The 13,183-nt window shown below is 42.3% G+C and overlaps 1 protein-coding gene across 5 annotated transcripts in view; it reads left to right on the top strand.

Moving 5' to 3' along the window:
• The window catches only part of tcf12 (transcription factor 12), a 70,489-nt gene that overhangs the window by 44,600 nt on the left and 12,706 nt on the right, over positions 1–13,183 (top strand). For all 5 annotated transcript variants that reach the window (XM_047580264.1, XM_047580266.1, XM_047580267.1 and 2 more), the window contains exons 9-13: positions 6,858–6,954; positions 7,357–7,496; positions 7,940–8,081; positions 8,270–8,340; positions 11,265–11,409. In XM_047580264.1, the coding sequence (XP_047436220.1) occupies positions 6,858–6,954; positions 7,357–7,496; positions 7,940–8,081; positions 8,270–8,340; positions 11,265–11,409 (595 nt within the window). The remainder of the gene's footprint in view (positions 1–6,857; positions 6,955–7,356; positions 7,497–7,939; positions 8,082–8,269; positions 8,341–11,264; positions 11,410–13,183) is intronic.

Below are 13,183 nucleotides of genomic sequence, written 5' to 3'. Positions count from 1 at the left end.
TAGAATATTGTAACAGTGGATGTCTCTAATAGATTTCTGCCGCTGCTCCACAACAGAGCACAGCGTTGTTTTAGGTGTGTGTGTCATGACTTTGGCACAAACGTTAATATTTACTGATCTCCACCTTGACCTGCACACAAATACATTGTAACTCCAACCCTGGAAGTTCCCATGCGAATGATGATCTCTGATAATAAAGGTAAATAAAGACGCCGGTGGTTGGAGGGAACACAGATCATCATACATCAACATGACCGCATCAATAATTAACAGCATGCTGATATATTACTTAATGACAGAATCACACTCATGTACCTGTAATAAATATTGTCATTTGTACATTCTTACTTAGATTCATTTATTTTTATTTAGTTAACAGCTACAAGGATAGAATATTTTAAAAGGCTCTCATTACACCTATGAACAGACATCACTTACAGTGCTTTTTCCTTTTCAGGCGATCATTTATATTAGCAGTCATGCGTTTTTTTTGTTTTTTTTTCTGAATGAATGAGGCATAACTCCTCTGACGCAAAAGCACCCCTGTTGAGTATTAGCGGTCTTTAATGTGACTCAGGATGTATTGTGTTCACACAACCAAAGGAATGTGGACCCATGCGGACCCATGAGACCCAGACCACCTCCAAATGTGGTCAGGGATCGGATCTCTCAGATGCGATCTCATTGTGTCCTGCGGGTGTTCACACCTGCCTTTTACATGATCCAATACGATCTGATCTTAATGATCAGTCTTAACAGGCTCTGTGATTCATGAAGTTTAATTAAATAAAATTGACGGGACCGTGGTGCTAGTAGATGAAGAAAGGGATTGATGTATGTGTGTGTCTCTGTGTGTGTATCGATGAGTGTCTGTGTGTGCGCTAGCTTTTCTAAATGAATGCCTGTTTGTCCCTGCTTTCATGTGCTTTCCTCACAACACTGCGCTGTGTGTCTGGACTTGTTTTAAACCCCTTCAAACACTTCTATCATGACCATTTTCCTTAAAGCATCAACTTGAAACAGTGCCAGATATAAAGCGGTAACAACATGCAGAACCAGTGTTTTGGATGAGTTTAAAAGAGACTCAGAGAAGAAAGGGGGATAAATAATAACAGTACTAAAAGGAAAAGCATAATAAGGGACTAGTTTTCTTAGGGAAGTGGAAGCTTTCATCTTCCTATAACAGTAATGTTCTCAATGAGTCTGCGGGCCTGTGTTTAGTCCAGCAAGCTTCAAGTGGTGCACATGAAAGGCTCCAGTCTGCCTGTACAGTCACTGGAATATGGTATCTATCCCCTCCTTTCTTCTACTCTCCTTTGCTCCCCTCTCCTCCTCCCCCATGATAAAGGTAATGGGGAGATCTGTGGCTTGCAGTGACAGTAAAACATGGTAAAATGGCTGTCAGTGTAATGCCCCCCCCCCCAGTCTGAGGCCCCCAGGGTTTAGGAAATGGAGCATTATTTTCCTGTTCCGACATCAGAAGCCAACCCCTTTGCAGCTGTTGCATGCTTTACAACTCTGTGTTTACAGGCACTTCAGCTAAAGGTCTCCCTCTGCTAACACCCAAACTATCATCTTTCCCATTTCATAAATACGTCCCCTTATTCCCTGGATTTGGCTTCTTGGATTGGATTTTTTGTTCTTACATGTTGAAGCGCCACTTTCTCTCACTAATGACTCCTAATTGATGTGTGAGCCACGTGTGGGAACTGGTAAAACGCGTTGCCAGATGGCTGTGTTCTTACTAAAGCCATATTTCACCTCACTGCCTGTAGACTCATTTAATCATCACAAAAACAAAAAGATTAGACACTCGGGATTAAAACGTGTGGATGAGAACAGGGCTCCCTGCGCTTATCCAGGCACTGGCCTTTGAATTACACATATTAATAAAATCCTGCTTAGATGGAAATTATTTTAGTTCCAGGTTGTTGGGGTTCCCCAGCAATTTTTTTTTTAAGGTCCGGAATTAAACATTTTCCTCTCTCTTTCTAAATCCGCTCACACATTTGTTTTCTGTCCCACCCACTTCCCTTTATCTTTTCTATACCCACCTCCCCGCCGCCTATTCCTCCCCCTCCGCCCTCTTCCTCTTTGGCTCAGCACTTAGAGGCTTAAGAGAGGGATGTACCACATGAGCCACTCCCTTCTCACGGCCACCCCTTCCCACAGTGTGGAATGGTACGGTCCTGCTTTGCATAAGTTTCCTCTGAGTGGGTCCTGTGTGGAGGCCAGTACTGAAAGAATTATTAGTCCCTTTTGAGCGGTTTGGATGTATGTCTAGAGAGAAAGCAAGTGTGCCGTTGTAGTATACCTTTATCACTCAGATTTTTAAAGCTATAATGTATTGCGCCTACCCTGTCCCTGGAATGGGCAGCAACTCTTTAATGTATTACTACAACGGGAAATCGGTGAGTAGTCTCTTTGGGAATGCGTGTGTGTCTAAAACAGAGGGGAGCTATAAGAAGAGTGCATGTGTGCATGTGACCGGTGAATCCCTCTGACTGTCAGTCTCAGTGTCCTTGTCTTTCAAAACCTTTTAAGTTTTGTACTGCACTCATTTTAAGGTGGAAGCAAATGCTCATCTCTCTGTGTGGATGCATGTGCCTGAGGCTCCTGTGTCTGATTTTTCCATTACATCAGTTGAAGCTGTGTGACAGTACATCTAAAATAATGCAGCTCCAAAGTCTTTACTCTCTCTTTTACCACAATTCCACTTTGTGTACCCCAGCTCTGTATAAGAGCTGACCTGACTCCAAAGTAAATATTCAGGGCTACACACAGATAAAGTTGTGCCATTTTTTAAACCAATTTTTTTTTCTTTTTCTCATGCACAGAATGAAACAGCGTGGCAAAAAGTTTTTTTTTTTTTTTTTTGGTGTCTTGAATTTATTTTTACTGGCTGGTTGCTTCAGCTCCGAGACTGGGTTGAAATAATAACAAGTGGGAGTCTGGGAATGATTAAGGCAAAGAGGCTGCCTGTTGAGGTTAGACTTTCCTGTTTGCAGACTGAGCTCCAAGCACCAGTGTTGCTGTTATTCCATCTGTTTTTAATCACTTTGGTATTCTTGACGCCACAGGGAGCCTAATGTGATTTCTGAACTTCTCTGTAATGACCTCTTTGATTTTTGTTTCTATGTTTTCTGTGTGAATACCCTTTCTTTTCAGTGCACGCATGCTATATGTGTGTGTGTGTGTTGGCTGCACTTGGTGCTGATTCAGGAACTGTTGAACCGAGTCTTCACTGTTTTGCATAAACATGTAGGTGTAAAAGATTGGTTGTGCTTGTGTTGCAGGGAAGTGTTTCTCCTATTTTTATGCTTAAAAACAATCCAGTGGGCTTATGAATCTGCTCAAGGACACTCTCAACAATGGCTGAATGAGCTCTGCAATGCATTTCAGTAATCCTTAAGTAATGATCCTGTCATAAGCAAATTACACGGGCAGATTTCCACCTGTCATTGCCTGTGCTATTTTTGCCATGATATAAAGGGCACGTGTGTTTGAGAGTAAAACAAAGAGGTGAGTCTTTTTTTATTATATTGTACGCAAAAGGTCATCTTCCTCAGCCGTGTGTTTCAACTTTCCTTATAACCCATTACGGCATTTCCCTTCTTGTTCCCAATGCACGAAAGATGACTTTGATCTTTTTTCATATTAAGTATTAACAGGCTTGTGTTACAGTTGGTGATGGCGAGAAAATTGATAGCATGTGGACAGAACGGGCAAACTTTATGATCAAAAGCACTTGTTAAACAACCAGCATCAACTTTTTTTTCTCTCATGTTTTCCATTCGGGGAAAGAAGAAAGAACCGGTGCTGCTCATTCTTTGCATCAACTTGATCCACATTAATTTGTTATAATGCAGAGTTGCATAGCAGGCTCACCATCTGGAGCACTGGGAGAATTCACAGTGGGCCATTGGCTTGTGAGCTGGTGGCACGGTACCAGTACAGATGGAGCTTCTCACTGATCTTTCTTCCGTTGCCTATTAGCGAAAAAGACAAAATTGAAGCGAAAGCCTTGAAGTGATTGTTGGACCCATTTTGTGGTTGTTTTCATGGAAAGTTTTTCCTCCACGCGTACAACAACTTCGAATCCCGAAGTGCTCTGAAACTCTGAAGTTGTTTTCTTTAAAGAGGGACGTGCCTGACGTTGTTTCAGTGGTGCAACAGGTTATTTCGTGCGTCCTAAAAGCTCATCCTCATGCTCCACAAATGTGCACATGTGTTGCTGTGCTGGAGCATGCATGTTAATCCAGGGCGGGGGGGCAGTGTGTTTTTGTGTGTGTGTGTGGGTGTTGACCTGTCTTATACTGTGCAGCACTATATGATGTGATTAGTTAGCAAGGTCATAACGCCAAGACCACGTTTTAGTGGAATTTATGGAAGGAGGCACTGGAGGCTGTGAGATTGTTCACTTAGATGTAAGATTTTTTCACGTATTTTGACTTTTTTTTATTAGTCAAATGTTTTAATGTTTTTAATGTGGCCTATGTTATTGACTGCAGGTTGGAGACACTTTGTTTTTGACTCCTTGCGTGTATGTGCATCTCCAGAGTTTTTGATTTCCATTGTTTATATGTGAAGAACTTTAAGTGTTAAGCACATTTCTTCCTATTTGTCAAACTGACTCCATCTGTCAGATATTGTGCCAGTGAAAGTAAGTCTTTGGGTAATGTCACAGTTTTGTACATTGAAAATGCCGAGACCTTTATTTTCCAAAAAACATTGGCAAGTACCAAACACAAATATTGAACAACGCCCCTCTAAGCAGGCTGGGCTGAGCAGGCATTGTGTCTTTCATTCACACTAAGCCTCGGAAGATTTGGACTTGAAACAAAATTCCCCAGAGTTATGGTTCGATTCCAAGTAATGACATACCGTGCAAAAACAGGACGCGCCATTAGGAGTGTTTGAACTCCTCTCTTTGAGTTGTTTGGCCGTCCGATTTTTCTTTCCCTTGTTTTATTTTTTTAAACTCCTTTTCCCTTCCTGTTGTTATGTTCCATCAGTCGTGGTTGTCAGGTCGTGTTTTAGCATCTGATATTTTGATTGGCATGGCTTGAACTTCAAAGGCAGGTGCCACAGGCTTGGAGACACGTGGGAGGATGTTCAGGATACATTTTCTCAGTTGAAATTTGTGTAGTTACAGAACTGAACTGATCAGTTGCTGTAGTATCTTAAGTGGAGAAAACAGAAGAGGTCAAATTGTTACCTCATTGTTTGTCTTAGTACATCTATAAATAGGAAAAGAAATCAAGACTCGTCCCAAATGGGATTTGTCTTTAATAAATAAAGGCTTTTTGAACTTTGTGTTTACTTTTACAGTTAATTTTATTTAAGCATCGGCGTCTGGTGCTCACATAACCGGTGTAGGTCTGTGCTGGTGTGCTGATCAGTGTGAGTGACGGCTTTTAATTAATGGCCTTGTAAAAGGAAACCCAGGCGGGCCCTCTCCTCCGTAGGCTGGCGGAATGAGGCACCCGGTGTTTGGAATGGTTTATTAATGCTTCGACTGGTTAGCCCAGGGTAAAAAGGACAATTAGCATTATCCGTTGCCATATGCTGCCCATTGAGCGTTCTGACAGAGGCAATAGACAAAGCCCGGGCTCCCGTGTGAGGCTAACCTGAGATCTCCATGGAGCCACTATCAGCCCTGGTCACATGTGTAAGCCAGAAGACCCATGAGAGCTCCACCCCTCCCAGAGCACTTTAATTACACACCCAGACAACAACGCGCTGGAGCCCTGCTCACTCAGCAAACAGCACCGAGTCTCACTTAAGTCGCTTTCTGCTTTGACTTTACGCTCCGTGCGCGTGAGCCAGTGTCTAATTGAATGTATGTACTTCCGCTGTGATGCATATTTTCCCCTAGCGCTGCGCCATAAAACATCTTAAGCAAGTAAACAACCTTGGCGGCCGTCATCACATCCACATGTACTGGAGCTCGGTTGTGAGGGGTGAGCCGCCGACGTCAGAGTGTGAAATGAGCCCATTAAAATCTTGCAGCGTGTGGGACAAACTGGAAATGTGCAGGTGGAATCTGGCTGGCAGGTCTGCCTCTGATTAGTGTTACACGACTGTGGGGTCATCCAGTCCTGTCTGTGGGAGGCACAATTGGTCCAAACGTTTTTCCTCCCCCATGCTTTTCTCCCTCGCCCTGGCTCCTTCCATCTGGAGTGGATGAAGTCAGGGACCACATCACTGGTGTTTGGCCTTCGGTCTCTTTGATCCGACCGCCTAGCTTGGCACACACTCACAGCTGTACAACAGCATGCCCATTGTACCCCCCCACCTCCCACCCCCAACCCCCCTCCCACTGCCAGTTTGCAGGTACAAATATAAAGAAAGCAGAGCGGGCTGTTTTTCTGCCATTTATTTGATTTCTCCCTCTCTGGGAAGGCTGTAATTTGCCAGGCATTTAGTCTATGCATGTAAGCGGGTGTCATTATACTTCCATTAGAGGCTGAGTTGATCTGAAATGCAAATACTCTTGATAATCCACTCCTCCCTTCATGAGCTTGATTGCTTGCTAGTCATTAAAGTATGTGTGTGTGTATTTGCGGCTTTAGAGCCGTATATACCGCGCTAACGTTTATGCGCGTGCTCGTGAGCGTGCGTGTGGGATCACATACTTCTGCTATTAATTGTGCAGTGTTCTCGCGCTTTGCATTTTTCCTGAAATATTTACATCATCAGAACTGCGCCACGAAAACGGTGCCGTACCCGACGGTGGCTGTGTGTGACTGTCACCCCTGGGTATTCTACACTTGAAATGATAAGCGGCTGAATTGATCCCACGTTGTTTCGCCGTATCGTGGGCCGTTCTAATAAGACCTGTGTTCTCCTGGCAGGTGTACGCACCATCTCCGAACTCAGAAGACTTCAACAGAGATTCCCCCTCGTACTCTTCTCCTAAACCTTCCAACAGTATGTTTGCGACTTTCTTTGGTAAGTTCAACTCAAGTTTCCTGCTATTCTTGCTGTTTAGTCTTTGGTTTTGAATTAAAAGTGATTTCCTCTTTGTTTTATTTTGCGTTGGTACTGTAAAATCAGTGTATTGTGGATTAGAGTGACTAGATTGACTCCTACTAAATCTTAAATTCACCATGACTGACTCCCAGACACAGATAGACTTTATGTTGCTTTTAGCTTTCGTGTTATCTCAGCTGTGTTCAGGACAAGGATCATGTTTTGGTCCAAAGAGGGGAAAAAGTAAAGTGTATTCCTTGGATGACCTCAAGTTATAAGGGCGGGAGTTGAAGGTTTGCCGCTGTCTGGCACCGTGTCAGAACATGTTCTTGCCTTCAGTTTAAATAAATTTTTCTAAATTGCCTTATTTATTGGTATTAGATGGTACCCACAGTTCGTCTGACCCGTGGAATTCGTCCAATGGGATCAGCCAGCCCAGCTATGGGGGGATGCTTGCAGGATCTTCATCTCACATGCCGCAGTCAGGAAACTACAGCAGCCTGCACTCGCACGACCGACTGGTAAGCAGCATCACTCAGTACGCTCCGTTTAAGCACGTGAATGCTGGTAAATTATTGTTAGTGCTGCTGTTTTGCAGACTTTTGTAATAGATGTTTGTATTGTTAAGCACCTGCAACACGTAACTTACTTTCCGGCCCTGCGCTCCCTTTGCACAGCTCCCACAGTGGGTGTGTGTCTTAAGTTGTTGTCTGGTTATTATCAGTGAAGACACTGGTGACCCTCTTTGTGTCAGTGTTTGATCTGGTCTTGTCTGTCCGCTTGCTTCAGCTGGCAGTGCATCACAGGGAGCCTGCAGATGCTGCCTGCCCTCCCTTTATCTCTGTCCCTCCCCCCAGTAACTTTTGCTCCATCGCTGCCTGGGTGATGTCAAGAATTATAATTCAGAGAATAATAAATGCAGCGTGTTCAGAAATAAACCATTTCGGTGTTGTTTTGCTTCCAGAATTACCCCGCGCATTCAGTCTCTCCAGACATCAATGCCAGTCTTCCCCCTATGTCCAGCTTCCACCGGAGCAACACCAGCACTTCACCATTCGTCACTGCAGCACACACCCCATCCGTCAACTCAGCCGATGGGGTCATGGGTACGTTCTTGTGTTAACAGTTCAGCTACCTGCTCAGAATGACTAATTCACCAGCCCCGATGCAGTCATAGCTCATGTCCATTCTGTAAAGGTAACGAGTCACGCAGTCGGATAGCTGCTTTGTGTACAGTACCGCTCTTCATTTGTCTGAGTTTGCTACTACAAAGCTCCCCTCTGTGTTTTTCTAGCTGTTGCAAATCGGGGGACCGCCACTGGAAGCTCACAGACTGGAGATGCACTGGGCAAGGCTTTAGCCTCGGTGAGTTACAACCCCAGTCTTAACTCTGAGCCCAGGTCACTGCGCTGTGCATAGGGAGAATTACATTGGATTAAATCTAGATATTAAAAGTAGTTGGAATTAATTGTGGCTTAAGATGGAAAATGTATTCACTGTGAGTATTATTTTCTGTTTAGCATTGTCAATGTGGCTTAAACCACAACTACAAAGACATGTTCACATCCGTCCTGAAGTCTTATCTGAGATATAAACTGATGCCTCGCACTTTTGACTTTTCTGCAGATCAGGAGAGAATAATGGTCCTTTTTTGTCTCTAAAGAAGGTGACCTCAGTAATCATGCAGGGAATTAAATGTTTGACTGACTGCTGATTAAAAAAGCTCAGAGGACATGTTTGTAGTTGTTTTTGGTCTAAGCCTGGATAATTGTCGGCTTAAACTAAGAGTAGTCAAGAAAGGCAACTGTACATTAAAAATGCTTCCAAAGCCAGAGGATTACACTTCTGTTTTATAAAAACAGCAGTAGGTATCTGTGACGTCCTGCAATGGTTCAGTCCTTTAGATTATTTAAAGTGCTCTGTAAAAAAATTTTCTTTTTTAAACTGTGACACCTTCATTGAATTGAGCAAGCCTGAAAAAAAGTAAATATGTCTTGACAATAATATTTTAAAAGGTGCAGAAGTTAAGATACATAATGAGCATCTTCTCTTGAAATGTATTTGCTATTTCCATTCAAAATATCCTCAAATGGTATTTAACGTGTTGCATAGACATAATATTACCATTAATGCATTGGTTTTATGCAAAGCAACATTTTAATTCTGCACACAATCTGTGCATTTAGGAGGAATATCCCTTAGTGTGGATCCAAAATATGAGAGTTCATGGATGGTAATAACAAATTAAGTCCTTTATATTTGCAGACTCAATTCCATTAGCATGACAAAGCTGGAGTGAAATGGACACGGTTGGACCAGGGTGGGGGTGGGCGGATGGATCAGGGGACACAGGGGAGTTTATAACTGCTGTGGCTCAACTCCATGGGCCCCCCTTTGTGGAGCTTTTGTTCTCCGCCCTTTTAAATTGGCCGTGCTTATTGGCCCCATGCCGCCTGCGGGAGCGTAACTGATGATGAGGAGGAGCTTCATTTATTCCAGTAAAATAAGCCATGTTTCACTTTGAATGCGGCGTTAGTAGCCAGGGAGCGAAAAGAATAGAAAGTCATATATTGTCGGGTCAGGAGTCACGGTTATAAACAGCGTGCTTTTGAAAAATGTAGAAATATTTAGAGATTTGTTTTGAGGTTTATTTGTTTGTGACAAAGTGATAAGCACACTATCAGCCCCACTTAGTCTCTGACTAAAGAGTCCTAGAGTGGAAATGCCAAGCAAGGAGAAGCACTCTGCTCTCACAGTGTAGAATAAATAGTCATTCTTCTCCTCAGACAACGGCCGGTCCTCCTCCACATTCAGCAACACACTTCAATGAAACCTCTATTCCTATACTCCAAGTTGATTGAAAAACTAAAGCCCAGAGATCAAGATTGAATAAGGAGATTATTAATAATGAGTGCAGTCTATCATCCCCAGAGAAGTCCAACCGTTTCCTGCAAGCTCAATTTGATCTCAACGTGGAGGAGAAATCTCTGTGGATCTGCTGTTTTTTTCCCCCTCTGCTAATTAGTCAGGATCCAGCCGTAATACCCTGACTTCTCTCAGACATGTTCCGTTATGCCACAAATACCCGCGTATTAAAGGAGGGAAAAAAATCAGGGACGTGTTTGTGCTTTAATCCAGCATTTGTTTAAACAAATGAAATCCCAGTGGAAGTTCTGAAGACGTAATCTCCTGGTTCCCTTGTGATTGACATGTCCGAAACTCAGTGACCTCAGAGTAACCTATCAGAGGATGCACGGGCACAATGAAGTTACTCTGATTTGTTCTCTATTGGAGCAATAAACCTGAGCTAACTTAATTTGTGGCATGCAGAAAAACAGGGCAGCTGCCCTAGTTGTCCTCTTGGTAGAGACTACAAAGTTTAGAAAGAAGCAAAAATAAACAACAGATGAATACTACTAGATTTTGAAATATGGTTCACAATGCAATCTCTGGCTGCAGGCTGAAATGTGGCCCTTGAGATTTTGTGTTGTTGGCTTAACGGGGTTTCCAGGTTGGGCGTCTGCACCTCTTAAAGCCACAGTAAAATAATAATAACCAGCGTGACTCATACAGACTCTATATGCGAGTTAAAAAAAATAAAATGAAACTGTGCTGCTTAAAAACTGCACGTTTGCAAGTCTGCTTCAGTGTATGTCTCATGTTATTCAAAATGTGCTGTAGCTATAAATACAAAATGGAAACAGGATAAAGTTCTCACTTTTTATTCTCGTTTTCTTTTGTTTTATTTTGAGGCAGGACACCTCGGTCTTCGGTCTTCTTCAGAGTTGGACTTAAATCCAGCCAGCTCAAGCATGTGTTGCTTATTTTTAAATATCTTTGAGTTAAATTTTACTTTTATTCATGATCTGAGCAATATTTTTAAACCAAGTAAACAGATGTTAAGTTTGTCAAAGCTGCGATTTAGACGCCTGATTCAGCAAGCAGTTCATTAATGAATGAAATCGGAGTGACTGTTAATCTTCACCTACAGTCGACTTAGACAGGTTGACACAGAGCACAAGACATCAAAGAGAAATGGTTTACGATTCATTTGGTTAAGGCCGTGCGCTGTGCACAGATGACTGTTAATGGATTGTATGTGTTGTATGCACTGAGCATTTTTACGACATCCTTTGCAATAAAATCCCCATAATTAATTATGCAGTTTTTGGCTTGAAGCTTGTAACAGCTGTAAGGAAAACAACATGAACCGTGACCAACCTGCCATTTCACTATGGTTTAATGATGAATCTTACCTTTCTCTCTTTCTATCTCCTCTTTCCTTTCAGATTTACTCACCTGATCACACTAGCAGTAGTTTTCCATCCAATCCGTCGACACCTGTGGGTTCTCCTTCACCTCTGACAGCCACAGCAGGCGCTGCCTCAGCAGGCACCGTGGTGACTGCAGCTGGCACCCCGTCTGGAAGACCAGGTAGACTGGATTTTAATCTCTTAAATAACTTCCAAACACTTACACTAGCTGCCAGCTATAGAATAATCTTGGCTCTGCTTCATAAGGACTTCTTGGGTAAAGACCCAGTGACACTCATTAGTTTGTGTTTGAGTTGGCCTTGGTCTGTAATAGCAGAATGAATTCAGAGGCTTTCATCTTAGTAGTGCAAGTGTAATGACGAGCACAAACAGACAGGTCTTGGTATTGTGTCTCTGAGCTACCTGCTCTTTTGATTTATGTAGTTGCACCCTCACAAGTGTAAAAGGTCTGGCTAATGGGAGGTGAAAATTACAGGATGTGGCGATGAATACATTTGCTCTTATTCAGTCATGTCACTGTTCTCATTGCTCTGAACCATCTGTGTCACATGGTGACAACAGCTAAAGTGGTTTAGCTGGTGGTTTAGAGATGATAATATTTCCTTGTAGTGCAGAGCAACGCGGCCTGAACATTCAGCTAGAGGCACACAGTAACAGTATGGGTTTACCTTTTACCGTGAAACCATAGAAACATATCTCCTCTATATCTCATTGCATTGTAAAGTGCACAGTGTGAATAGAAGATGAAATGCTACTTTTGTTAAAAACCTGTTTTTATTGGAGATTGGAGAAAGATGCACAGGAATGATGAGATGCTGCAATGTGACTTCTCCCCCCTAAAAACAAATGGAGCAGACTGATGTGTGTGGTACTGAATGACAGTAAACACCGTGGATCACACATCACTTCTCAAATCAAAAGGTGGACATTTATCGACATCCGTTGTGCTGCCCACAGGGACCTGCAGAACTTTACAGTATATTGCAGCTTTGCACAGCATTACAACTAATGTCATAATTATATTTGTAGATCAATGCAAAAAAAAAAAGAAAAAAAAAAAGCTTTGCAGCTGTTTCTGTTTCCTCGGACTCTAAAACGTAGTTTCCACCAAAGAACCAACAGCTCACCTAGTGCTGCCTCAGTGGTATGAACCTCTCACCTTTGTACAGACTGTCTGTAGCCAACTAATCTTAGCCCTGTTTACGCTGTTCTTTGAACTGTCACGAAAAAAAGGGGCACTATGCCTTTAATCAGTTTAATTACTTTTGCTCTTTGCTGCATTAGTTGGATTAATTAAAGTCTGAATTGTAAAAAGTTTTTTAAACCCTCACTTAATACTCCTTTTAGCTCAGATCGTTTCTGAGCCAGACAAGTTAATACCATTTTTACATGAGTTCATCCTTAAAGATGGCTTAGTTTAGTCTGACATAAGGCTGCATGTGTCTGGAATCGATGACTATTGGACATTGTATAATGTCTAGAGTTCATTTGCAAGTGGTCATGTACCAGAAATGAACATCTGAAGCAAATAGAAGACATCGTTTTACTAGATATATCTGCTTTCTGCTTCCTATCTGTTTTCCATTAACACACAAGCAAGACATCAATGTTGCAAGACATCACAGACGTTTGTCTCTTTGCGTTTTAAGCAGCCTTTGTTCATAAATGTTCCCTCAGAATAACATTCAAATTTTTCCTTATACTTTATCTTCAACAATATTTTCCAAGAAGCCTTGTGATATGATGATAATAGTGCAAACAAAAAATTCTGCGGCTTTGAAAGATCTTGAAAGTGTTTTGAAGTGTATCCCAAATTACAATTATTAAAGAGTTCTTTCCTTATTTCACACAGTTTTTATGGCTTTATAATAGCAGCTCATGAGATTCACCCTACTATGTAATGAGACACAATTTGGGGGTAGATTTATTGTTAT

The sequence above is a fragment of the Mugil cephalus genome, chromosome 3 (genome assembly GCF_022458985.1).
Source record: "Mugil cephalus isolate CIBA_MC_2020 chromosome 3, CIBA_Mcephalus_1.1, whole genome shotgun sequence".
Taxonomy (NCBI): domain Eukaryota; kingdom Metazoa; phylum Chordata; class Actinopteri; order Mugiliformes; family Mugilidae; genus Mugil; species Mugil cephalus.
Note: the sequence above shows the minus strand (reverse complement) of the source record. Positions and strands in the feature narration are given on the sequence as shown.